Below are 26396 nucleotides of genomic sequence, written 5' to 3' on the forward strand. Positions count from 1 at the left end.
GCAAAATCTCTGTACATTAGCTAAGCGATGGGCTACTTTAGTTGCCTCGTTTCAGGGTTTTAATGGACTCATTTTTCTTCGTTACCTGCATTAGACTCATTTTTATATGTAATGCTTTTATTTATTTTATTTATTTATTTTTACCTAAATTATTTTTGGAAATAAACATTAATCATAAAAGAATACTTTTGAAGAAATCAGAATGTTTCTTTTTTACAATGTGTAACCGTATATTAAAATACTTCATAATTAAATACTCTTACAAAAGTAATTATAATTATTTTTTTTAACATCACTCTTTCTAAAATCAGTCTCGAACATTTACTTATATAGCGATCCAAATGGTTGTGTGAAAACGAATTTTAATAAATCATTTTCTCTAAAATTACTACTAAAATCAATTTCAAATATCCATTAAATAAATAATAAGAATATTAGAGAACATTTAAAAATAGTAAATATATTTATACCAGTATAATCGTCGATCTCCATCCAACAAATGATCGTAAAACAGTCCCCACAAAGAATCGATAGACCCTCGAAGTATAAAATCAAAGCCGAGAGAAATTTCTCAACGTATGGGCGTTCGAGGCAGAGAAGGCTGAAGCTTAAGGAAGATCGGAGAATTTTGCTCTTCCAGATTGAATAGAAGGGGCTCCATTTGATTTCTCTCAGGTTTTCGCTTTCTTCTTCTCCACCCTCCCCGTTCTTTTTTTTTTTTTTTTGCTTACTTTTTGTATCTGTCAATATTTTCTCTAACGCAGATTGGATGTAAACGAGTTTTGATTCCAGCAATGCGGATGTTATAGTTGAAGTATGTATGAGTTTTTTTTTTTTTTTTTATAATCTTTTAATGCCGAAGTTTGTTTGCTATCCATTTGATCACGTTCGAGGAACTGTTGACGTGAAAAAGGCTGCAACCATGTCCGATTTTTTCTATTTGTCGTCATCGCACTATGAGAATTGATCTTTTCCTTGAGATCCGTTTGTTTCGCTGTATGGCAGCATGCAAACATTTTGATTTCTACGAAGTAGATCTCTTTTGTTCTGCAGAAATATTGTAGCAGATGGTCGACGGAAAAGTTTAGTATTACTTTTGATAAATTTTCTTAGGCTGTTTATTGTTGATCGAAGGAAAAGTTGTGTTCGAGTATTGCTTTTGATAAAATTTCTTAGGATGTTTATGGTTGACCACAAAAATATATTTAGTGGCTATCATGTTTGGTAATGAATGATCGTCCCTCTTACTATTTATTTTGAGTGGTGGCATAAATCTGCATCTTAATGTTCTGCACTTCTATTTGTTGTTTATAAACACCATGATTTGTTTTAATTTCCCTGTTGTTGTTATAGGAAATTGAAAATGAGAGGTAGAAGTTACAGTCCATCACCACCAAGGAGTTATGGCAGGAGACATCGTAGCCCTAGTCCAAGGGGTCGTGGAGGTCGTAGTAGGTATCTGCCAACAAGTCTTTTGGTTAGGAACCTAAGGCACGACTGCAGGTTTGCTACTGCAATTTTTATTTCATGGCTATTTCACCCGTTGCGTCTTTTATACATACAATTATGTCTTGGTTCTTCGTTTCTCATCACATTTATTACATGCATGCTAAGGACAATGCTAGGATATGCTGTATGTGGTACTTCAATTATATATTTGTTGAAGTACGAAGAAATTTTACAAGTAAAAATGTTCTCTGGTTGATTAATTTTTCTGCTTGCGTCTAGTTTTATTTATTTGTTTGTTTTTATTGTTATTATTTGAAGGAAGGAGATCTTGCAACTTCGAAAATCATAATTTATTTTCTTTTGTAAAGTATTTTATATTGTATATTACTTGGGTGGTTGTCTTTTGTATTTTCAAATTGAGAAAAAACCACTTCCGTTAAGAAAAGGAACAAAGGGATAAAGGAGAATGTGTTTGCTTTTGTTCTGCATTGAGCTGGTATACTTCTTCATTTGCACTTGTTTTGCAGGCCAGAGGACCTACGTGGATTATTTGGGCGGTTTGGTCCGCTTAAGGACATTTACTTGCCACGAGATTATTATTCTGGGTAGGCAGACTTTTGAAGATTGTTCTTTTGCTTTGTATGTATGGATTTTTTTTCCTGTATGTTTAACTCATTTTAGTCCCTTAATTTTGTATGCATATGATCTATATATTTGTGAATATATTTTCTGGATGGTTATTTCTATTGATTTCTTAATGATTTCGATTATTTGGTTTTCCAATAACATACAATCTGTTTATGGAGTTTGGTTGTTTTTATTGAAAGTGTTGAAGAGAACCAATGAAGTAATAAGAGTATCTTGTGGAAGACGAGAAGCAAGTAATTTGTTTATTGTGTTGAAGACATTCAAGTAAGTTCTGGTGACTTGATGTGTGCATGAAGATTCGGTGGAAGTTGGGTTTGAATACATTGAGAAGTCCAAGTCTTGAAGAATTTCATCTCAATTTTTTCTTTGCCACTCTGAAGGTTAGCATAGTGATGTTAATATTCTCTTGTAGAGCTCTATGTAGATGTTTCTGTCACTCGTAATTTATCTCTGAATGGATTAATGATGAATGATACCGCTGGTCAAAGTGACACTTGCTGAAATTTTCTGAATCAGTTGACATCCATTTTTTTAAATTATATTATGAACAGTAACATGCTTGTGAGTGCAGAGAACCACGTGGCTTTGGATTTGTTCAGTTTGTTGATCCTGCTGATGCTGCTGATGCCAAGTATGAATTGGATGGCCAAGTTCTCCTGGGTCGTGAATTAACTGTTGTGTTTGCTGAGGACAACAGGAAGAGACCTGAAGAGGTGAGAGCAAGAGACTCATAGAGGTTGCTATCTCTTTCTTTAAACTGATTTCTAGTAACCAACTGCTAGTGCTAAGCTAGGATGCTTAGTGATGAAAATATAACTCTTGACTTCTACAAATTCTCGTGAAGCATCCTCAATGTTTTCCTATATCTGAATAATTTCTTTCTAGACTGAGGTACAACCAGAGCATTGCCCCAGAGACAGCTTTCTTGTCTTTGAAATTTTGACCAAAGAGATATTCATCATTAATATCTTGAGTTTCCATTTCGTGGAGAAAAATCCAGCCTGAGGTTTGGTTCCATCAACATTGAAGTGAATTGCTTGAGTAAATTGACTTCAGCCATTTGACACCCATCATCGTGTATACTTTTAGGGGAAAGAAAAGTTGTATGCTTGATTCAAAATTGCCTCTGGCGTGGTGTACTTTATCCTTGGCCTTCTCTTTTTTGTCTCCTTTTTTTGTTATGTGAAAAATTTCTGGCTGATAGCAGCAATTACTCAGCTGATGCACCATTACAGTCTGTTTTCTTTTTCTTATCAATCTATTGTCCATCTTTTGAGAAATCCTTTATTAATTGTAAATATCAATACTCATTAGTATTGTTCATGCATAAAATTGTTATCAGGGGTTGGTCCTACAGTTACAAGCGTTCCCTCCTGCGATATTCACAATCACCGCACTATGGTCGAAAAAATTCACATAGTCCAGAGTATTATTCCCCTGCTCGGTGTAGACGATACTCAAGGTAGGCGGTCATAATTTGTATTTTTTCCCATTATGATTATTGAATCACTAGGAGGAGGAGAGGGCAAGAGGGGGTTTATTCTAATATCATTTTATGTGAAATAGGTCAATCTCGCCAAGGGGACGGAGGTACAGGGAGCAATCCTACTCAAGGTCACCATATGATTCAAGGGGCTGCAGTTACAGCCGGAGCAGGAGTCGTAGCTATAGCCGAAGCTAATTCTAGGTGAGTAAAAATATTTCAAGTTTTAAGAAGCCAGCTATTTTTTCTAAAAACCCAGAAACTAATGATGTTAAAAATGCTTGGAATTTGGATCAGGGAAGCCTGTATATGATTTAGAAAATGCTTGCTCTTGGGACTTTGAAAAATGATGGTAGAAACTAAAGATCTGTTATTAACATGAAACAGGGGAATTTTTTGAAGTCAACCCTTTAATTTAGCCCCACTCGTTATAACTTTTTTTTCTTTTTAAGTTCTTGAACCTCTTTCCTTTTTTTCTTAAATATGTTTTGTAAGGATTAAGTCTTTTGTTTTGGTGGTTGTCCATTTAAAATAAGTTTGAAACCCCGAGACTCCGAGAGAGCTCTCGGATGTGACTGCAGTCTAAAATAAGTCTCCTTTGGTATCCATTGATCGTCATGAAATATCCATGTCCCCTCGCCATTGCTAGGTCTCGACCCCATAAGTTCAGGTTTTCCCGATGGCACGTCGGGTAATTGTGAATTTATATATTCAAAAATGCAAATGCAAATTCAAAATGCCCACCTGGGAAACAACCTATCCCATCTTGGGGATAAAAAATTAAGACATTTTCGTTATACCATAGAGAAAACATGAAATTGTGAACTTATATTAAGAATAAACATTTTAGCTTACTATAAAATGTTTACTTTTTAGTTTAATTGTTTGTTTTGTTTTGATAAATCTTTTTATATTTTTCACCGGACATTTTCGTAAAATTTATAAATCGAAATGTCCAAATATTTTAAACCTGGGTCCCATTAGATGAACCCTCAAAAGATGTTTTTTTTTTTCATTTTTTCTTTTAACGTAATAGTACAATTTGGCACTACCAAATATACAGAAAAAGACAAAAAAAAAATATATATATAAAAAGATATTTACAGAAGCCACCAGATAGTTTAAATCTCCGTGTAACAAGCCGATTGGACAAACCCCGTAAATTCCTCTGGCACTTCCATTCTCTCGAATTTACTATTTTGCCCTTCCCTCGTAAAAATTCCATGTCTCCCCACGAACACCATTGCTTTACCCTCCATATTCACTCCGACCACTCCTTCCGCCGTCACTGCCGTCGTCGTTTCTACCGCCGCCGCCCAGCTGAACAATTCCCCTTCTCTGCTCACTCCTACCACCCCTCTTGGACTTCTCTCCTCCCTCCACGCACTATCCACGCGCCGCCACTCCTCCGTCTCTTTGTTGAATATCTCGGCGGATGCTTCGAAATTCCCTTGATTTTCAGTCCTATATCCGCTCACTACCCATATATCCGATCCAATCGCCACCGCCTCGCACTCATCTCTTCCGCAACTCATCGCCGGCAGCTCCCTCCACTCGTCATTCTTAATGTTGTAAGCCCACGCCGTCGACGCCGCGTTCTTCCACTCATCGTGCCCGCCGGCGACAAATATCTCGCCGCCGCATTCCACCGCGCTAAAAAACGACCTCGTCGCCGGAATCTCCTTCCCTTGCCTCCACTTCTCCGCCGCGATGTCGTACACGAACACATCCTCCACAGGCCGGTAACTCGCCGGATCCCACCCGCCGATCACCACCAGTTTCCCGTCGACACCGATCAACCGGCAGAACAACGGTAGCCCATTTGGGTATTTTCCGATGGGTTTGATCCAGGTCCACTTCCCAGAGGCCGGATCGAAGGCCGACAAACCGAACGCGGGCGGAGCAGTGGATTTATCTCCATCGCCAGCCGGCAAGAGAAGTGACTGAACTGCGAAGACGGCCTTGTGGGTCCGGTCAGAAATTCTCCTGAGATTATAGAAATCGCGGCTGAGGAATAAGCCTCGCCACCGACGGCAAACCCGGGCGGCGATCCGATGAGTAGTGAAATGGGAGCGAATTAAGCAGTCGAGGGCGATTTCTTCGGGTAATCCGGGGATCAATTCTTGTGCCATATCCAGAATTGATTAAGAATTTGTTGGATAACAGAATTGGGCTTTGAGGTTCCGATTTATTTTGGGTATTTATAGGCAAAAATATTCCAGAAACTGACCGTCGTTTATCCCAAAGCAATTACAGTGTCTGCCTTCCCCTGTTTTTGTTTTACTGTGGGAATCTCCAATCCACCCATTCTATAATTTCCTTTCAAATCATAAATCGAATATTTAATTTAGTGGGAAAAATCAAATTATTCCTAAATATGTGGAGCAAAATAGATAAATCACGCATATCAATAAAAAGCTGCTACAGTCCATGATTTATATTTGAGTTCCAACCTAGATTTAGAATTGATTCACTATGGACGGTTAGAGTTCAAATAGATGGGGGCATAAATACATTTTTGTCGTGAAATTTAAGTTTCATAAAATTGCAATTCAAATTTAAAATATATATATTAAAACGGTATTTAATGGGTCATTAAACACATTTCCATTACAATCTTATAGGATTTGGTAGAAAAAATGAGATGAAAGCAGCCACATTTATGTATTAATGAAATTTAAAATTTCATGTAAACTTTGATTTCATTTATATCCTTGCGTACTTATTTTAATAGGGTCTAAACTAATTAAGTATGATATAATGGCAGAAAACTAGGGATTATAATGAAATCAATGGTGAAATTAATAAACCTAAGCTTCTAAAGACTGTAGTTTATTTAACCTATGTTCTATAAATATATTTGGTAGGCTAATTAACCAATAGCCAATGGCACACAGTTTTTAGTAAACTTTTTTTCAACCAGAATTTGAATTGTTTATTGTGCATATTAATAAATTATAGATGTGATGAATAATAGTGTTAAATGATGAAAGTCCCACGTCTACTAACGATCATGGGTTTATAATTACTTAATACTATCTCTATTGGTACGAGACTTTTTGGGAAGCCTAAACCAAAAACCATAAGAGTTTATGCTGGACAATATCATATTAATGATTTGTATTATGTATAATTATTGAACTATAATATATGTATGCAAGCAGGAGTTGTATGTTTTGAATATTTTTTATATGACTAATTTTTTTATTTAATTTTTTTTATGTTTTTTTTTTTGTTTGTTTCTGAGATATTTTGTTTTGTTTATGTCATGCCATGTTCCTTTAAGAAAATAATAATAATGATTCATTAAAAAAAAAAACACAAGAAACTTGAACAAATATTAAAATATATTCACTGTTTTTTAATAACGGTGGTCTTTTTTAATTAATTCAATCACCAACATTGTTACTGATTTTTTTTTTTAATCCGTGTTTATTTCAAAATATATCTCATAAAATTATCTATTAAATATTTAAATATTTAATATTGTATTCAATACATTTTTCCCCGAGTCTATTGACATAAATTTCAAAGCTTAAATACCCTTTTGACATAAATTTTAAAATTTATGGACTAAATTTGTAATTTAACGTTTTTAATTTTATATCTCGTTTAATACATTATAAGTACAATATAATTTAGCTTCAATTACAAGTTTAGACCTTGAAACGTTTAGGTTTATGTGTATTTAATCTCTAAACTTTCACAACTAGTTAATCCGTCGCTAAACTCTTAACTTTGTATTTAATAGGTTCTTAAAAATTAAATTTAGTTTATAATAAGCTCTTATACCTTTATCCAAAAAGTATCCAACGTATTCAATTTTATAAAAATATGTCGATTAATTCAACGACTTATATAAAAATATAAAATTGAAAAAATATAAAAATTATTGGATGTTTTTAAATTTTATAAACTTAGTTGATGCAAAATTAAAAATAAAAAATCTATTAAATAATTTTTAACTTTTATAGTAAACAAAATTATAAAATTAAATACTAAATTCATAATTTAATATATAAGTATTTGTCAAATTCACAAAATAAATTAAGGCCAATGGATAAGGTTTGGGAGACAACAAAATGAGTGGTTTTGACTTCTCTTTCTTTTTAAAACATTATTGTACACCATTATTTCATATATATATATATATATATATATATATTATATGCTTCAAAATAGAATTATTAATTTATGAAAAGATTCGATTTTTTTTTTTTAATTACTTTCCCAAAATTATTGTGTTGAAAAGTTGGAGACATTTTCTTTACTCTATAAAAGTTCAATACCATAAGATTCACATTAGTATTTTATTCTATTCTTAAATTTTTTTAATTTTTAATTTAATATTATAATTAACTTAACTAATCCATCTTTATTTACATTTTAGTGTTAGAAAAATATAAATTCAAATATTATTATAATAATTATTAGAATATTATTGGGGAGACACAATGAGAAAAGGAATCTTTTAACTTCATTTAATCCCCAAAAATATTACATTTAAATAGAGGAAAAGGACACGTATTTAATTATTTTAATTATCTTAGATATTAAACTAAAAAAATTATAATATTTCCTTATTACATAATTTAACAAATTTTTTACATTTAGTTTTTAAATGGAAAAAGAAATTCATCAAATTATCAGAAAAGAGGAAAAACTATTTAAAAAAAATTAAAATTAAAATAAAAAAAAAAAATCTCTCGGCACTATGGAGAAGTTAAGTCTTTCGTAAAAAGGCTCCGGTGGGTCCCACAGATGGGTTATGATGAGTCAGCAAACGGATTGGGTTTTAAATGGATAAAGCTGAGGTGGAGTCACGCTCAGTGAGTTCGTGTCGGACTCCAGCTGCCCACAACCTTACGTCTCTACTAATTTTGTCACTTTTTTTTTTTAATTCAAAATATATATTATAATTTTATGAAATAATAAAAGATTTATTGTACTAATAATAATATATATATATATAAACATGAAGATATGTAAGAAAATTAAAATAATTGGTGTTGGATACTAAAAATCTCACTCTCACTAATTTAGAGAATGATCATGAATTTGTAATCAAATAATACTGTTTCCATTAGCATAAGGCGTTTTGGGAAAACCCAAAGCAAAATCACAAACGCAGTGCTGTGGGCTTGTGGGACGCGGCCAACGTTCATTTCGTAATGAAAGTGACGTCTCTTTCCCATTTCTTTTCTTTCAAAATATCTTATCCTTTTTCTTATTTTTTCCTTTAACAAATTAATATATATATATTTCTCAGTGGGCTGGGCTTCACTAGGTGGGCTGGGCCATGTATTGGATTTGAGTCCGAGACATGTAATGGGCTTAGATGAAACTCAACAACTTATGACTATTGGACTTGAGCCCATAAGCTTAACTTCATGCGATTTAATTCACTAATAAATTAACTTTTGTTTTTACTGGGGTAAAAATTTTGGATTTTTATCTTTTGATCGAGTATATATAAAAATTTACAAAATTTAAATATCATAATATATTAATTTGGATTTTATTATTCAATTTAAGCATATATTTTCTCCTTTTCTGGGGGAAGGCATGAATTGCAAAATTACATTCTTATCCTCGAAACTTTTTATTGGTACATTGGAGACTGAGTCCAACCGACTCCAACTTTACGGTGACGTAAATAAAACGACAGCCCAACCACATTCAAACTGTGGCAGAGCGATATCCAATGAAACAGTTCCACGTGTACAAAAGCTAAAGAGAAAGGGTAAATCCTCAAATCAGCCATCGTAGGATCGGGAAACGAATCCAAACCGTACAAATCAAACGTCAGGTGAATGACTTTGCTGATAGATCGGGGGGGAAATCGGACCAATCAGAATATTTATTGTTATTATTATTATTATTTTCCCCACCTTTAAAAAAGCAAGAAGTACAAATTATTAAATTACAGCTTTTTTATATATATATATATATATAATTTTTAAAAAATGATAGCTAATTATAATTACTGTCTCAAAAATTTTATATTTTGATTTTTTATATATATATATATATTAGACGTTATTTAAAGCTTAAGCTTAGTATATGATTAATTTATTGCATCAAAGCAAGATGTGAAGGGGCATGGGTAAATTATGAAGGGCATGGGTAAATTATGAAGGGCATGGGTAAATTATGAAGAGTATGGGCAATTGTTTCAAGAAGCTTAGTATTACGTCATCATTCACCGCTGAAAAATTCAACTTATTGAACTTGGGTTATTTTAATTAATGGCATTAAATTATACATGGTCCCACTTTCAACTATATAATATAAATTAAATTATTATTATTATTATTATTTTTTAATTTTGGTATTAGGGCTGGCTGCATTTATAGCATTGTAAATATTAAATTTTTGGAAATAACAATTCAAAGAAGCAATGATGTGTACATATTTGTAGTACCATATATATTTCAACTAAATCTATGTCCAAAATTCATATAAAATCGTATTATTTTGATTTGATTTTTAATTTTAATAAGTCGGTGTCTATACCACTTGACACAATCGCACTTTTGAAGGCAGCGGACTAGCGATTGTGCGGCACTCACTTTCGAACGACCAGTGAGCTAAGCCAATTTGTTCTTGCGTCGCCTACGGCCAAGCGACGTATGATCGAGCCTTTAGCCTCGATTTTAAAAGAAGATTTTAGAAAACGAGGGTAGAGAGAGATTTTTGAAAGAGACCTTATATAAGCAAGCAAGAGAGAGATAACAACGGGTTAGCATATATAACTTTGGTTAGGGAGAAGTTGACAAAGTCACCAATTATTAGACACATAATTAAAAGAGTTGTAAATTTTAAATTTTTTAATCATAATTTATAAATATTTAATATTTAATATTTAAATGAAAAGAAATAAATAAAAAGATGTGGACTTGCTATCTTCACTGCCATTGCCTCGCTTTAAAGCCCCTCCTCGGTAGACATTCGTGGTGGTATTATATTTGACTACACACCGTACACCACCACTCGCGTTTGTCACCCACGCGCCCCTTTTTCTTTTAAATTTCAAAATTATAAAATTAATCTATAAATTTTTTATACTTACTAAACCTACCTTTCACCATAGATTAATACAATCTTTTTATTTTATTAGCATATATTACATATTTTTTTTAATAAATAAAATCAATAATTTAACCTCTATTTTTTTTAGCATTTTTATTATTTTTAATGGTCCTCGTTCGGCGACAGCGTCCTCACGCTCTTTTAATGATCCTCATTATTTATTTATTTTGTCTTCAAATTCAAAACATCAATTTAATTTCATTCTCGATTTAAATGTCTATATGGTTAAATGTACGAAAGTTTGTTGATGAAAAAAATTTAATTATTTTTTATAAATTAAGAGCAATTTGTGAGCGAGTATTAAAAAAAATTAATATCCCTTTTTAAAAGATTTAATGCTTTTTTTTAATGTATTCAAATCTCCCAACATGCAAATATACCTTTACATATATATATATATATAGCTTTTTATTTGTTAATTATTTAATTGAGAAATAAAGGTATGAAGTAAGATGGCATCATGTCCCAAAAGTGATTTCTGCAGAATCAAAGCTGTAAAGAATTGGTTTGTATAATATATATATAATTTTATTTTATTTTTGTATATTATAGATTCCCCCTGTAAACTAACTTAAAAAATAAAACGTTAAATGTATTTTAATTATGTTATTTTAAGAATTTGTCCATATTATTTACAACCTATTTCTGATTAGGGAAATTATTTTTTTTAGTAGGTCCATGTGATGTTTTCTTTTTCATTTTATTTTCCTTTTTTCTTTAAAGGGTCATGTGAAAATTTTAAAATAAATTAAAATCCAATTTTTGTGATGACCAAAATAGTAATTTCTTAAATGTACGACCACTATTCTTATATCAATAAGATGCACTTTTCTATTCAGGAAACACAAAAAGTAAGCTTATTTTGTTTGGAGCATTTCTAGGTGAAGATGACTCGGGCTGGTTTGTGGGGACAATGTGACTATGACAAGGTTAGATTTCAAATCCTGATGTGAATTTAAAATTAAATTATAAGTTAATTTTTTTTTTTTTTTTGTTGTAATTTTATGGAGGAAAAAAGAGAGACGCGCGAGAGGGCGCGAGTGGGGGTGGAGAAGAAAGAAGGAAGCAAGGAGAGGTCGCCTTTAAAGCAGTCTTACACACAAAGCATCAGGCGCTTGCTTATTCACACTGTCTCTCTCTCTGTTTCTCTCGGCGCTCTTTTTAAGTAACCTCCCACTCTCTTCTCTCTGTTTCTTCCCCCAATTCCGAATGCAGTTACAGAGGATGAATCGTCTAGCGCCGTTATCGGAGGAGCCGATCGACGAACAAGACGGCCGCACTCGGAATCGCAACCGGAGTGGAAGCGGAAGCGGCGGCGGAGGAAGTGGAGGAGGACGATCGTGGCGGAACTGGATCAGAACTCATTTATCGATCCTTTCTTGTGGAAAGAAGTCCGATGGCCTGAATGTTCTCCTCAGCGTCCTCGGCTGCCCTCTGTTTCCGGTCTCCGTTCAACCTAACAATTTCGTCTCCTCTGCCAATCAGGTTTCCGACATTTCATTACCTCTCTCTGTTTCCGTTTGGGAAGAAAATAAATTAGGGAAACAAAAACAAACATCTCTTTCTTGGGTTTCGTTTCTTGCTTGGGTTGTTCGAGATCTCTATTTTTAATTATTTTTTTAATTATTTTTAAATTATATATATATATATATATATATATATATGCTTCACCTGCACGTTCTTTATACAAATTTCTTAGAAACTAATCTGTTAGAACAGAAATTAATCTGTTACAACTTTGTTTGAAAATTATGAACATTTTAATTCTAAAATTAATTATGAACAATTTTTATAAACATAAAACAAATTTAGGGGTATTTTTGTCATTTCACATTTTAATATAAAATAATTGTTTTTTTTTTTTTTTTTTTTTTTTTGAAATTTTAATATCTTGACGTTTTTGCCTTTTTGATCTCTAAGATTGATGTATAATGTCTCAAGGAAATCAATTTAAAATTTTAGTTTTTGTTATTGAAAAATTGTATATATTTTAGTTGTTGAATTTTGGATAATTTTAATTGAATTGTATCTATTATGAAAATTTTGTGGATTAATTATATAATTTAACTAAATAATTTTAATTACGACTTATTTTTTTATGATCTTTTTGGGTAGGTTTCATCATCGTCTCAATATATCATAGAGCATTTTGCGGCGGCGACTGGGTGCCGGAAGTTAAATGGGAGGGTGAAGAATATATTTGCGACCGGGAAATTAACGATGGGGTTGGTGGATGAGGTTAGTTCCGGCGGTGGCGGAAGTGGAGGAGGAGGAGGACCCACCGGCGGTGTAACGCAAAAAGGTTGCTTTGTGATGTGGCAAATGATTCCGAATAAGTGGCTGATAGAGCTGGCTGTGGGAGGCCACAGCATCGTGGCCGGTAGCGATGGCAACGTTGCTTGGAGGCACACGCCCTGGCTTGGCTCTCACGCCGCTAAGGGCGCCGTCCGCCCTCTCCGCCGTGCTTTTCAGGGACTAGATCCTTTAGCAATCTCAGAAGTATTCTCTCCGGCCCAATACATGGGAGAGAAGCAAATGATGGGCGTTGATTGTTTCGTATTGAAATTATCTGTCGATCAGACAGATTTGGTCAATCGAAGCGACAACACAGCTGAGATGATCAAGCACGCCATCCATGGCTACTTTTGCCAAAAACGTGGACTTTTGGTATACTTGGAAGACTCCTTGTTGACTCGAATTCAATCCCCTGGTTCTCACCCCATGTATTGGGAAACGACTATGTCGACAAAGATTGGGGATTATCGATCGGTGGATGGTGTTATGATCGCCCACTCCGGTGAAACCAATGTCATCATCACACGATTTGGAGACGATCTGAAAACGGGTCCTATGATTACGCGAATGCAGGAGAGTTGGAGTATTGATGATGTGGCGTTTAATGTTCCGGGGTTGTCTATGGATAGTTTTATCCCACCTCAACAGGTTAAAAAAGATTAGGATGAGCAAGGGGTTGTGAGTGAAGGTGTTAGTCCATGATTAAATACAGGGGCTTAAAGAATGCGAAGGGAATGTATGTTGGAAAACTCTTAATCCCGAAAAAGAAAAGTGAAAGAATTAAAAATTAGATTGGCATAATTAAATAAAGTTGAGTGATAGAGATAAAAAAATGATTGAAAGAAAGGGGTGGAGAGGTGGGATAGACGGTGAAGTCGGTGCCAAAGACTGAAATTGGTAAGCTTGGTTATTAAACTCACTCCACAATGGTGACGATGGGAGGTGGGAATGCGCCTCCAATTTTCTCCTACCCTATATCTCTCTCTCTCTCTCTCTCTCTCACTCACTCTTACAAAGCAGAGCTGCAATTTTGTGTTATTGGATTAACATAGCCTTTACATGACCTTACGCCTTCCTTCACTCACCCTTCATTTACAATCCTTGCAAACAAACAAAGTGTGCTTTTACACCCTCTTTCAAGGGTGCCAACTTCTTCTAGGCTAACCTCTTTTATCACTAACCACCCCATTCAGGCTGCTGATTTCGAAGACGAGGCTTTCAAGGGTTTTGGGACAAAGGAGGGGAGAGAACAGGTTTTGTTTACTTATTTATTAATTTTATAACATGCATTGTTTTAAGTTTTTGTTAAAAAAAACTTCAAGTAGCGTCAAAAGACGCTTTAAACGGAATTATAATTTTTGCTAGATCCACTTATATTACTCGACTTGGATTATAATTTTTGTCAACTAATATCAAGTTTATTATAAAATAATTATTCAAATTTTATACGTTTTCAAGTGCAATTACGTTTTTAAAATCAAAATTACTCGATCAAATTATTAAAAAATATTTGTCTCAAAATTTAATAAATCTGAATTTTGTTGATATAAAGACCAGTGAAAATATAAGCTACAATATAAAAAAGTCAATTTTTCGTAGGGTGACAAGTTTAAAATATTTTAGACAAGTCCTATATTTTTTATCCATCATACTCACTGTCTAAATATTTTCATCAATATAACCGCCTAAATGAATCGAGTATTCCATATTTTTTTCATTACCATAGAATTTTTTTCCTAAATTTGGACAACAGTATCTGATCACAATTCCCACAAATTGTTCCCAAAACACTTTTAGAAGAATAATTCTTCTTAAATAAGCCCCTGTACTCGGTCATCAATTAACAAACCCCCCAGAGTTGACGCCCTTCACCCATGTATAGGAAATATCTAATCAAAATATATTCCCATCTCCTTATATATCAAACTAATGCTGTTCCTATAATCCCCAGCTTAGAAACAAAGAAAAAAAAAAAAACCCAATTAAAGAAATGGCAATTTAAAGGCCAATTAGGCATCTCTCTTAGAAAGCGCACTGCGGAGGAGAGAGCAAGGATTGTGTATTTGGATGTGTAGAGAGAGAGAGAGAGAGAGCAAAGGAATGATTAAGGCATGAGATTAAAAACTTATACTATGAGATGAAGAAGGTACCACAAATACAAAAGCAGATCACAGTGACGATGATCTCATGTGGAGATAACCCTGTGGGAATTGAACACCGCATGATCCATCACCACCACTCTTACTATATTTAATTTACTTTCTCAACCAACACCAACCTTTTTTTTTTTTCTTCTTCTGCATCTTTGCTTCGATGCTTTTCTTCCACACACCTGAACTACAAAAGCATAATTTTACTTTTAGATCGCCTTTCCCCGCAACCAAAACATAAACAAGACAGAAGCATCTTTATATTTATTCTCTGCTGGATTGTTTGATAAAGTTGAAGGAGTTACCTACAGTATGGGTTAACGTCTAGGCCGAGATTTGCATCGGAACTCGGCAAGAAGTGCTATGTGATCGGAGGACCACACTGGGGATGGAAGTGCTGTATCTTTTCTCAAGCTCTCTTCATCCAAGAGCTCTAACAAAGATTCCACTGTTAAAGTGTCCGCTGGAGAAACATAACATAAAGCTTTTAAACAAACATCCCAGTTGAATAAAATGAAGAAACGAAGAACAGCAGTCGGAAGGCTGGGGTATACCCGTGTAGAATATGTAGTCCAGGGTTCCGATAAAATCTCTAGTACAATTTGTAAATAAGGGTTCATTTGTTGTAGGATCCAGCCTTTTCCTCTGCTTATCTAAACCGATGCCGACTCCCTTTATTGCAAAGGAGGAGTAAGCACTAACCTGTGGAGAAACCATCATTCAGATTTATGACCCGGAAGATTCCTTCAGAACTGATAACCACATAATGCTTCTTGACAAAAAGCATAAAGTTGGCAAATGGAAAGACTGGCTTACAGACATTGGCAATGTTGATAGAAGACTTACCAACGGTAGCTGATGTGACAGTTTGCTATGTGGTTGACATAAATTGAGAGGATCTATAGCTAGATCCGGATGTGTCGGTTCTACTTTCCCCCTAGCAAGAAGATGATGTGGGGCACTGCAACAAAGTTCAATTACTGAGATAATTAATTCTACAGATCTTGGACATGACCGTATGATGCTATTTTTCAGTAAGTGCAATTAAAGAACTACGCAGAAACGAACCTTCCAGGAACAGAATTAAAATCCCCACAGACCAACATTGGAATATCTGCACTGACTGCTATTTTCTCGAGTCCTTTCAATAGAGTATGCACCTATTTTACAGAACGTTAAATATAAATTCATATTCAGGGGGAGGAAAATGAAAGAAATATGACAGTACAACGTATATCAACTTACCTGCCAGAGCTTGACATCTTTTAAATCTTGATTCCCATTAATATGCGTATTGGCCTGATAAGAAGTTAAAATGAAATGTTCATGAAGAATAGAATATCTAAGCAGAGGAGAAGAGGTAAGGAGACTGCAAAAGCTTGGCTCCCCAAAGAAAGTGAAGCAGTAAATTACACAAAGAAACCAAAAAGTCCAACTCTATGACTCCCCTAGTAGAGTAGGATATCAAACAGCAAGGTTTAAAATTTGAAACAGAAAAGGCTTTGGACACCAAGTAGCTTTTGTGTGACACAGCCCAAGAAATGCGCACACACTGCTTTAAGTTTAGTACATCTAAAATAGAAACTTTAGAGAGATAAAGTAGGCTTAAATATTTTTAGAAAATTAAGAAGCCTCATCGACAATATAACTAGCAATTATATTAAAAACACAATAAAATCAAACCACAGAAACATCGCCAAATAGACAAGCATTCAAAGAGTTCTTACCACACAAACAAGCTGCCTTTTTCCTGGATTATCAACCGTTGGAGTGCTGAACTTTGATTCAAGAACTACGATAAGTGCAACATCATCCTAACAACAGGTATGGCGCAAAATCATGTATAAGTTCACGAAACCCGGTGCAATGCATGGACAAGAAGGGGAAAGAAGCACAAGAAAATTACTTTGATTAATCTGTTTATAGCATTTCTCTTTTGGGCAGTTAGGATAGTCGCAGGGTCAGTCAAAGATTGTGCAGCTTTGTTGAACTCAACCTGCAAACATGCCAAAGTACATTTAGAATGCGGCAACGCACACATCGTAATGAAGCAAACCACTTCCTAAAACACTTCCTAACCTCATATTTTTTGACATGTGCAAATCTATCTCTACGGAAAAATGTTGCACAGCCATCAATAGTTTGTATGTTCCCATTGTAGAGCTGAAAAAAAAAAAAAAAATACAGAGGATGATAAAACAGATAAACTTAAGTGTATATATATATAAGGAGTATAATGCAAGTGATAAGTGTGAAATCAACCTCATTGGTTTTTCTCTTGTAAAGTGCCTGATATCCATGTTTGTCCAGTTCGGGAGCAAAAAATTCCATAAAGTGATCACTCTGAACCTGTTTAAAGAAGAAGAACAAGGCATAGTTGATACACAACAATATTTGACCAGGAAAAAAAAAATTGAAAAGAAAAAATTTCCAAACTTTCACAATGTTGTCAATGTTGTGAAGTTAACAAAGGCCACAACTTCAAAAAGAATACATTAAGGGGAAAAAAAAAGAGAGAGAGAAAAGAATACAAGGTCACATAAAATTATTGCCCAAAAAATGAGGGAAATGTTTTTTTAAAAAAATGTCTTCAATCAAGTAACACAAGACCTAAAGGATAATTACGAAAAGGCTTCGCCACTAAAACCCACAGAGAGACATAGAACCGATTGTCTTCTTTCATATATAACTTAAATTCATCCTCTAGATGATCCAAATGTCTGACTTAGGTCTTTATAACACTTGTGATTTATAATCAATAAATATTTGCTTAATACTCCACCTTTGTCGCATATTCCATACATCACAGGAAATTAATACAAGTGCTGTGGCCTAGGATCTTTTAGTCAGTATGGCAAATCATTTAAAGAATTAAATAAAATCAATACTAAATAAAAGGTGCTTACAAATAATAAACTTATTACAAAACAAATAAATAAATACTTGCATTAGTTAAAAAATAATTTTAAAAAAAAAACAGCTGTTCAGACAGCATAACATTTCCAGATCTTTTATAAAGAATTTAACAAAATCAATACTAAATGAAATATTCTTACACATAATGAACTTATATTCATGTAAATACATGCACGTGTTAAAAAGATTAAAAACTCACTTTTATGACATCCAGAAACAACACCGAATCGAGGCCTCAGAGTACAGCATTAAGTACCCAAATATCATATCTAGTAGTTATCATCTATCACAAGTGTTTCATTAAAAATGTTAAAAAAAAACGCTATAAAATATTTTACTGCATTCCATACTGAATTCAAAATAGATATAATTAATTGCATGATTCTGAGTATTAAAAATGCTTAGAAAACATCACAACGATTCTAGGATTCAAACATGCTACTAACGCAGGAGTAGTAAAAACTATATTTATTCAGACATGAAGACAGAGTGATATCTACCTCCTGAAGACAAATTATATCTGCACGATAGCCAACTATTTCCCGGAGCAGATTTTGTCGGCGATATGGCCATGAAAGGGCCCATGAAGGGCAATAACTGAATGTTTCATTTGTAGCATACACATCAGCCAAAATATTGTAGGAAAGCACTGTAAAAGTTCCTGACGATACTCGACCATCCAAATCCAGCTTTCCCATCACATCAACCCCATTAACAGGTATTAAGCAACGTGGACTAGCGGATGGAGCTGGAATGACCCGAGAAGTTAATACAGTAAGTGGAGAAGCCACAGGCAACATGGTTTCCATATCAACAACAGCACATTCAAACTTGAGGACATGGCCAATATCTTCAGCAGTTGGTGTGTAACTCTTATAGCGTCCTACTTCTAACCAAGTTTCCACACCTGTCTTTTGCGTAACAGCTGCCGGGTACAATGGCGTTAAACCATTTGTCAAGCTAGTACTAATCGTAGAACTAGAAGAGCTAGAGTTGAGGACACCATATGCAGAATTATTATTATTAGAACGTCCAAATAACTCTTCCTCTTCATTACCATTTTCATTCATAGCACTTGCAGCACGGTCATGTAGAACACGATGATGCTGCCAAGAATCTGAGAAACATTTGGTGGTGCAATGATAACTTTTGAAAGCAGGAATTTTGGCTTTAACACAACCTAAGCACTGTAAAGTGGCTTGCTCAGAAGGATGCACACTACAAACAGCTACTTTTTTATCACTCTGTAAGCGATACCTGAAAGAATTTATTGTATTAAGTTTAATATCAGCAGCATCATTTAAACAAAAAGATAGATGTCAAACAAAATTAATTCTTAATTCCTAATTCCTACACAGAGAAAAAATAGACCATGCAGAAAAGTTAATCCCTTACGTTAGAGCATTGACGTACACCGATAAATTGTAATAATTTCTTTCCAAAATCCACAAGACTTGGGCAAGACAAGAAGCTGCTATATTTCATCAAATAACTTTATTGTGTGAATTAACTAACATTTCAAAACTGATGTATATCAGCTGAAAGCCTGAAACAATGCTGAGCAGCAAATGTATCAACTCCAAAGCATCAAGATCTTACAATTTTTTTGTACAATCTCAAATTCTCATTTCTCATTGCCTCCGTGGCTGAAACCTCCTCTCCCTTCGGAGCCATTTTATTTTCTCCCCAACCCCTTCCCCATCTTTTTTTTCCCGTCCATCAAAGTAAGAGATATAGCTTCTTATAAGGGAATTCAATTCATGTACGGACAACAGTTCAATAAATTTCTGATGGAAAAAGTTCGATTTATGTATCCTAAATTTTCATTTTTTTTTTTTGTCAAAATTTTGATTTCTTATAATAGATAAAAATTCTTGAAACTATGCTAAGTTGTTGTGATTATATCCAACCCAGCCTGATGCCCCCATGATTTTCTCATATAACCTTACGCTAGTTGCCACAAAATATCAGGTTCTAAAGGAAAAACAACCAAAACCTATGAAAGAAGAGAGTTAAATTTCTAAGCATTAAATTGTCTATCTCCAACACACCCTTTTCACTAGCTTTCCAAACGACTAAAAAACAAACAAAGAAACAAAGGGAAGTAGCGCCTTTGAGCATGCATAAAAATACTGATCCAGTAGAATACAATAATTGGCACCTGTATAAAATCAAGCTGGTGATTTCATTCAAATTAATTGCTACATTCATAAATCATAATCGTGGCCACTTTCCCTTATAGTAAGATATAAGAAGAGCAGAAGAAAGTGGGTTTAAAGCACTAATCTTATAAAAGAAAAGGGGAAAAAAAAATAATAAATACAGTCATTGCAATACACGTCAATTTAGAACACAAGCTATTTCATGGGTAGCACTAAACAGGTTCGAAGTTCAAGAAAAGCACTAAACCCCAAACACATCCAATTGAAACACCGCGACCAATAGTCAAGACACCGTAGAGTAGTAAACAGCCAATAAACAACAGTACACAGACCGAGAACCAATTCATATTCCGCAACAGACTTGAGAAATTACCACTCGAACTTACCATCTGTATCTCAGGAATTGACCATCAATAGGAGCCGACTCAGATACATCGTCGGTACTGATGTTTTTATCTGGGCGACGATGGAGGACGTAGGGCGTGAGTTCGCAGCCTACAATAGGAATATCAGAGGGCAGGTGCACGCGTACCACGCTCAGCATGCTTCACTCACGGCAAGTCTACCAACGCGAATCGAAGACAAAAGAAACCAACAACTCCCGGAGCTTTACGAATACCACAAAAAGCGTAGAGAAGGCGGATACCTGGCGGATCCGCCATTTACATAAGGTCCAAAACCGCCAGACTTAAGCTACAAAAGAGGAGGAAAAAGGCTTTCAAAAATCAGAAATTGGGAGAAGCATCTGCGGATCTTGAGAGAAGTATGGAAGTAGAACAATGAGGAGAACAAGATTTGATCGGCGAAATGGAATCGGAAAATCGAGGAGAAAGAAGGGATCGATGATTAGGGTTTTACAGAAGAAGTGAAAGTGATATTGAAATTTTGGTGTATCTTCTGATTTTAATGCCTTTTGAGAGAGAGAGAGAGAGAAAGCAAGAGGACCAGGGGAGAAGGGGGGCGTGAATGAAGGAAGAAGGGATTGTGAGGAGCTTTATATAGTACGACTTTTTTTCCTTTTTTATCGAATTATCGTTTCTATCCATTAATTTATTAATTTATTAATTTTATCAACAACTTAAGCATAGTTAAATTGATTTTTTTATAATTTAAATCTAAAATAAAATTTTAATTTTTTATAATTTTTCGAATAATATATTTGGAGAATAACCAAAATGTAACAATAATAGAAATTTCTAGCAACTTCTAGTTATATATAGTCTTTTGTTCCTATTCAAAACTTCTTTTTTAATTTTTGACAAAATAAATAAATAAATAAATAAATATTTTATATTCATAACCTCTCCCTCTATATTTAGATCAGGATCAATATGGTAACTATCCTCGATTCAACAATAATTTTATTAGATATCTTATAATTCGATGGAAACTTTATAAAAATTAATGTATAAGCGTTTTGAAACTAATAAATAGATAGGATAAAATTTGAATGTAGATATTAAAAAAATATATAAATGTAATTAAATAGTGCAAAAAAAAAAAGAAATAAAAAATAATGGTTAAATAATACCATTTATTTATTTAGTTTTATTTTAAAGTTTAAATTAATAAAAATATTAAAGGAAATTAAACTCAAAGTTTACGAATAAGAATAATAATTATTTGTTAAAAAAAAAAAAAAAAGGGGGAAAACTGTAATTATATTTCAAGATGGGCCGTTTTGGAATAATTTCGGAGTAAAACGGGACTAAATGTCCAATTTTTTTGGACATGTTTTGTATTTTGATCCATTTGTCGCCCCCACGGCCCAATTTAATTCGGCCCATTCAAAATAAACCCGAAAACCCTAACTTTTGCGCTATATAAATCCCGAAACCTAGGGTTTTTTTTTTTTTTCCTTCAGATTGTGGGAGTGTAAGAGTGTTTCATCTTGTTTACTTTAGAAGATGCCGGCCGGCCATGGACTTCGATCCCGTACCAGAGATCTCTTCGCGAGGCCTTTCAGGAAGAAGGGTTACATTGCTTTGACTACATATTTGAGGACCTTCAAGATCGGCGACTATGTCGACGTTAAAGTGAATGGTGCTGTCCACAAAGGAATGCCGCATAAATTCTACCATGGCCGCACCGGTCGTGTATGGAACGTTACCAAGCGTGCTATTGGTGTTGAGATCAACAAGCAGGTCGATTTCTGTTTCCGTTTTCCTTCGTGTTTATATTGTTTCTGTTGTCGGTTCTTTTATTAGATCTGTTCTTGTTTTCATTCTGCTGTTTCTTTTTAGAATATCTACGGATTTGGCGATTGAGGTAATTGATTATTATGGGGACTTATTTAGTTTGAGGCTGTAAAAAGTTATGGACTCATTTCTGTCTATTAAATTTTTGCTTGCTGTTGATTTGTTCAGAGGATTTTTAATATGTATCTGTTAATTCGTTAAGCAACTCATTCAGTGGTTGTTTCTAAAATTGCTTGGCTTTTGATAGTCGAACACTACGGCTTTGAATGAATATGGATTTTTTTTTTGCTGTTTGATGTTACTGGATTTTGAATTCATGTTAGACTTGTTTGTAAATAATCGGTCATCTCATGCATTTGAAGAGTCGAATGTTTTGAGCTGTATCTGCCTCGGGGTGGTGTTTATAAATCGATCTAGTTTTTGGCTGTAAAGGGTTATCATTACAATGTATTTTGATGATTTTACAGTCATTTGAACACAATTGTATCTCTGTTATTTGATTATGTTTCAATCAATTTAAACCCGACTTACAGGGTCTTCTAATTTTCTATATTAATATTTTCAGGTGGGCAACAGAATCATAAGGAAAAGAATCCATGTCCGAGTTGAGCACGTGCAGCCCTCACGGTGCGCCGAGGAGTTCCGTTTGAGGAAGGTGAAGAACGATCAACTGAAGGCCGAAGCCAAGGCTAAAGGTGAAGTCATTTGTACCAAGAGGCAACCAGAAGGCCCCAAACCAGGGTTCATGGTTGAAGGTGCTTTAATGGAGACCGTCACACCCATTCCATACGATGTGGTTAATGATCTCAAGGGTGGTTATTAGTATTTCCTTTTCTTGGATATTGTTGCAATTTACTCCTTGTGCCCCTAAATTTTTTTGGATGCTAAACTTTTCTATCGAAAATTTTCAGCCCTAAGCTTTTGATTTAACTAATGTAGTTTCATCTCACTTAAAAGTAATTTTGTTGCTCTATGCTATAGTTTCATCTCATTATTTAGTTTTCCTTATTACTATTTAAATTAGTTTTCTATGGAATGTTCTTTGTTTGTCATTAGAGATCTTTTAAGCTATGTTCTTTCTGATTGTATTGAAAATTTTTTAGAATTTTATTTCACTAATTGAGGTGGATTTTGATATGGTGATTTCTAATGTAATTTTTTTCAATTTTGGTTTATTTGTTTTTTTTTTTAAAAATTCTCGTGTAATTTCTTTATTGCTTTTATGTTCACATTAATGAAAAATATGTACTATTAATTTTTTTTGTGTAGTTTTTGATTTATGTTTCATGGATAATATAATGCATTCTTAAATATGTATTAAATATATAGTGGTAAATATATATAGTCCTAAACATAGTGGTAAATATATATAATCATGCCTTCTAATATACCCAAGAGTCAATTTTTTGAAATTGACTTTTAAGACTTAATACTTTTAATCTATGTTTTTCACTAAATACTTAATTTTGGTTCGATTTTTTTTATTTTTTATTACGTGATTTAAACGAATTAAAATTAGTTTTCACTAATATTAAAGATAAAAAGTGAGCATTGTTGAAAAATTTGAGCAGTAAAAACTAAAGTCGTAGTAAAAATTCAACATTATAAAACTTGGGGGGCCAAGTAAAAAATAATGCCATAAAATTTGGGGTTGAAATGAAAATTAAACCTAAAATTCATGGTAAAAGTGCAAATATGTTTCAAAGATGGACCGATTTGGGATAGTTTCCTATTAAAACGAAGACTAAATGTCACCAGACGGCCCACTTTGATTCGGCGTATTGAAAATAAACCCAAAACCCTAGAATTCGCACTATATAAATGCCAAAACCTTGTTTCTTTCCTCTTTTTTCTTCACATCGTGAGTAGGAGTGAGTTTTACTTTGTACTAGCAAGAAGATGCCGGCTGGCCATGGACTTAGATCCCGTACCAGAGATCTCTTCGCGAGGCCTTTCAGGAAGAAGGGTTACATTGCTTTAACTACTTATTTGAGGACCTTCAAGATCGGCGACTATGTTGACGTCAAAGTGAACGGCGCCGTCCACAAAGGAATGCCGCATAAATTCTACCATGGCCGTACCGGTCGTGTATGGAACGTTACCAAGCGCGCCATCGGTGTTGAGATCAACAAGCAGGTCGATTTCGGTTCTTTTATTCGATCTGTTCTGGTGTTCATTCTACTTTGTATTCTTGGAATATCTATGAATTTGGTGATTTAGGTTTAGGATGGATTTATGGACTCTGTTCTGTCTATTCAGTTTCTGCTTTCTGTTGACTTGTTCAGAGGATGTTGAATATGCATCTGTTAATTTGTTTAGCAACTCATTCAGTTGTTGTTTCGGATATCGCGTGGCTTTTGATAGTCGAATGCTTTGCGTAACTATGGCCGTTTTTTCTTTTTGCTGATTGATGCTGCTGGAATTTGAATTCATGTCAGATTTGTTGGTTAATAATCGGTTATTACATATGCATTTGAAGAGTTGAATGTTTTGTGCCCTATCTGCCTTAGGGTAGTGTTCATCAATCGATTAGGTTTTTGGATGTAAAGGGTTATCACTGTAGGGTATCTGTATGATTATCCAGTCATCGAAACGAAGTTGTAGCCTCTGTTATTTGATTGTGATTCAAGCAATTTTCAAACCCACTTGTGTTCTGATGTTCTATATTAAAATTTTCAGGTGGGCAACAGAATCATAAGGAAGAGAATCCATGTCCGAGTTGAGCACGTGCAGCCCTCACGGTGCGCCGAGGAGTTCCGTTTGAGGAAGGTGAAGAATGATCAACTGAAGGCTGAAGCCAAGGCCAAAGGTGAAGTCATTTGTACCAAGAGGCAACCAGAAGGCCCCAAACCAGGGTTCATGGTTGAAGGTGCTTTAATGGAGACTGTGACTCCCATTCCATACGATGTCGTCAATGACCTCAAGGGTGGTTATTAGAACTTCTTTCTTTCAACCTTGTCTTGTTTGGCTGTTTTTTTGAGGTATGTATTTGAACTTCTTGGATAGTGATAATACAGCTGATCTTCTTTTTAGACCAATTGGGCATTTGTGTAGTTTTGGTCATTTGTTCCTCCTAAAAAGATCTACTAAATTCATTGAGTTATTCCAAAGAATCAGAACGGCCTGTTATTGGTAAAATTCCTTGTCGGCTCTTTGTAAAATACATATGGAGGGCTTCCAAAAACATCGTAAGCGAAAACCGTGACGAATAACCAGTCTATAGAATGAATTGAGAAATATAGTAATGCTATGAATGACTTAGTACTGAGTATTTATCGGTGATAATAGAAAGAAGCAAAAGAACGCTCTCATGTGATATAACAGACATGTCAACCGAACACAATAACTTAGTTGTCTAACATTCATTCAAATAACACAAAAAAAAGGTAAAATCCCCAAACACTTTTCTAGTAGTGGAAGACATAGACGTTATACTCCACAACGGCATCACCGGTGCTGTAATTCACCGTGTAAGTCTTCGCCTGAGCATACCCGCGAGCAAATCGGAAAAGTCCGCCGCCGCCGACGACCGGCATCTCTCTGACTGCAGACATAACCGTATTCCGCCCCAAAATGCTCAAATAACTCCCATTGTACTTCCCTTCCACAAACGCAAAATTCATAACCATTAAGAACCCAAGTTCCGTTTGCGACGCCGAGGCATAAAACCCTTGAACTCTTCCCAGCAATTTCGACCCAATTTCCGGCCGCTCTGTTAGCGGATCGTCCGTCATGACCACCATGCCGAATAAAGACCGTGAGGCGTTGGCCTGAGGCGGCAAGACGACTGGCACTGCTGTGGGGTTCCGTCCACTGACGATGTCGTGGAAGTAGAAGTGGAGGTGGCTCAGCTTCTCCCGTCGCCGGAGCCCGAGCTTTTCCAGCGACAGAACGGGCTCCGCGGCGGCCAAGGCAGAGGTGAGGAAGAGAGAGAAGAAAACGGCAGCCGCGACGGCGGCAGAGCGATTTGAGATGAAAGTAGGAGCCATGGAAGGAAATGGGG

At 34.7% G+C, this 26396-nt stretch overlaps 5 protein-coding genes, 1 long non-coding RNA gene and 2 pseudogenes across 10 annotated transcripts; 5 read left to right on the top strand and 3 right to left on the bottom strand.

Moving 5' to 3' along the window:
* The first annotated feature begins 481 nt into the window (after positions 1-481).
* LOC147793050 (uncharacterized) lies at positions 482-815 on the top strand. Its single transcript, XR_015420464.1, has 2 exons — positions 482-675; positions 765-815. It is a non-coding gene; the product is annotated as an uncharacterized LOC147793050 (long non-coding RNA).
* A 33-nt stretch (positions 816-848) lies between these two features.
* LOC111791281 (serine/arginine-rich SC35-like splicing factor SCL30A) lies at positions 849-3998 on the top strand (annotated as a pseudogene). Its single transcript, XR_015420463.1, has 6 exons — positions 849-1224; positions 1354-1503; positions 1977-2054; positions 2669-2833; positions 3440-3559; positions 3664-3998. The product of XR_015420463.1 is annotated as a serine/arginine-rich SC35-like splicing factor SCL30A (transcript).
* Positions 3999-4701: 703 nt separating this feature from the next.
* Positions 4702-5712, bottom strand: LOC111791280 (F-box/kelch-repeat protein At1g15670). Its single transcript, XM_023672558.2, has one exon. The coding sequence runs from the start codon at positions 5710-5712 to the stop codon at positions 4702-4704; it is 1011 nt and encodes a 336-aa protein (XP_023528326.2).
* A 6063-nt stretch (positions 5713-11775) lies between these two features.
* LOC111789880 (uncharacterized) lies at positions 11776-13937 on the top strand. The gene is made up of 2 exons (XM_023670598.2): positions 11776-12157; positions 12788-13937. The coding sequence occupies exons 1-2, from the start codon at positions 11882-11884 to the stop codon at positions 13628-13630; spliced, it is 1119 nt and encodes a 372-aa protein (XP_023526366.2). The 5' UTR covers positions 11776-11881; the 3' UTR covers positions 13631-13937.
* Positions 13938-15068: 1131 nt separating this feature from the next.
* On the bottom strand, positions 15069-21157 carry LOC111790776 (carbon catabolite repressor protein 4 homolog 1). 4 transcript variants are annotated; one of them, XM_023671833.2, is made up of 12 exons: positions 20582-21157; positions 18534-19290; positions 17380-17466; positions 17197-17280; positions 17024-17113; positions 16845-16931; positions 16363-16416; positions 16186-16277; positions 15964-16078; positions 15672-15819; positions 15427-15580; positions 15069-15299 (listed from the first exon to the last, which is right to left on the bottom strand). In XM_023671833.2, exons 1-11 carry the CDS (start codon positions 20737-20739, stop codon positions 15435-15437), a joined length of 1818 nt encoding a protein of 605 aa, XP_023527601.1. In that variant the 5' UTR covers positions 20740-21157; the 3' UTR covers positions 15069-15299; positions 15427-15434. The 4 variants fall into 4 exon arrangements, with proteins under 4 accessions (XP_023527601.1, XP_023527598.1, XP_023527599.1 ...); XM_023671830.2 differs by having other exon boundaries at positions 15069-15304; XM_023671831.2 differs by having other exon boundaries at positions 15423-15580.
* An 880-nt stretch (positions 21158-22037) lies between these two features.
* On the top strand, positions 22038-23366 carry LOC111790543 (large ribosomal subunit protein eL21z/eL21y). Its single transcript, XM_023671480.2, has 2 exons — positions 22038-22339; positions 22959-23366. The coding sequence occupies exons 1-2, from the start codon at positions 22103-22105 to the stop codon at positions 23214-23216; spliced, it is 495 nt and encodes a 164-aa protein (XP_023527248.1). The 5' UTR covers positions 22038-22102; the 3' UTR covers positions 23217-23366.
* An 864-nt stretch (positions 23367-24230) lies between these two features.
* LOC111790544 (large ribosomal subunit protein eL21z/eL21y) lies at positions 24231-25431 on the top strand. Its single transcript, XM_023671483.2, has 2 exons — positions 24231-24529; positions 25073-25431. The coding sequence occupies exons 1-2, from the start codon at positions 24293-24295 to the stop codon at positions 25328-25330; spliced, it is 495 nt and encodes a 164-aa protein (XP_023527251.1). The 5' UTR covers positions 24231-24292; the 3' UTR covers positions 25331-25431.
* A 182-nt stretch (positions 25432-25613) lies between these two features.
* On the bottom strand, positions 25614-26396 carry LOC111790542 (dirigent protein 22 pseudogene; annotated as a pseudogene).

Source organism: Cucurbita pepo, chromosome 3 (assembly GCF_057944985.1).
Source record: "Cucurbita pepo subsp. pepo isolate OVF chromosome 3, ASM5794498v1, whole genome shotgun sequence".
NCBI classification, from domain to species: Eukaryota; Viridiplantae; Streptophyta; class Magnoliopsida; order Cucurbitales; family Cucurbitaceae; genus Cucurbita; species Cucurbita pepo.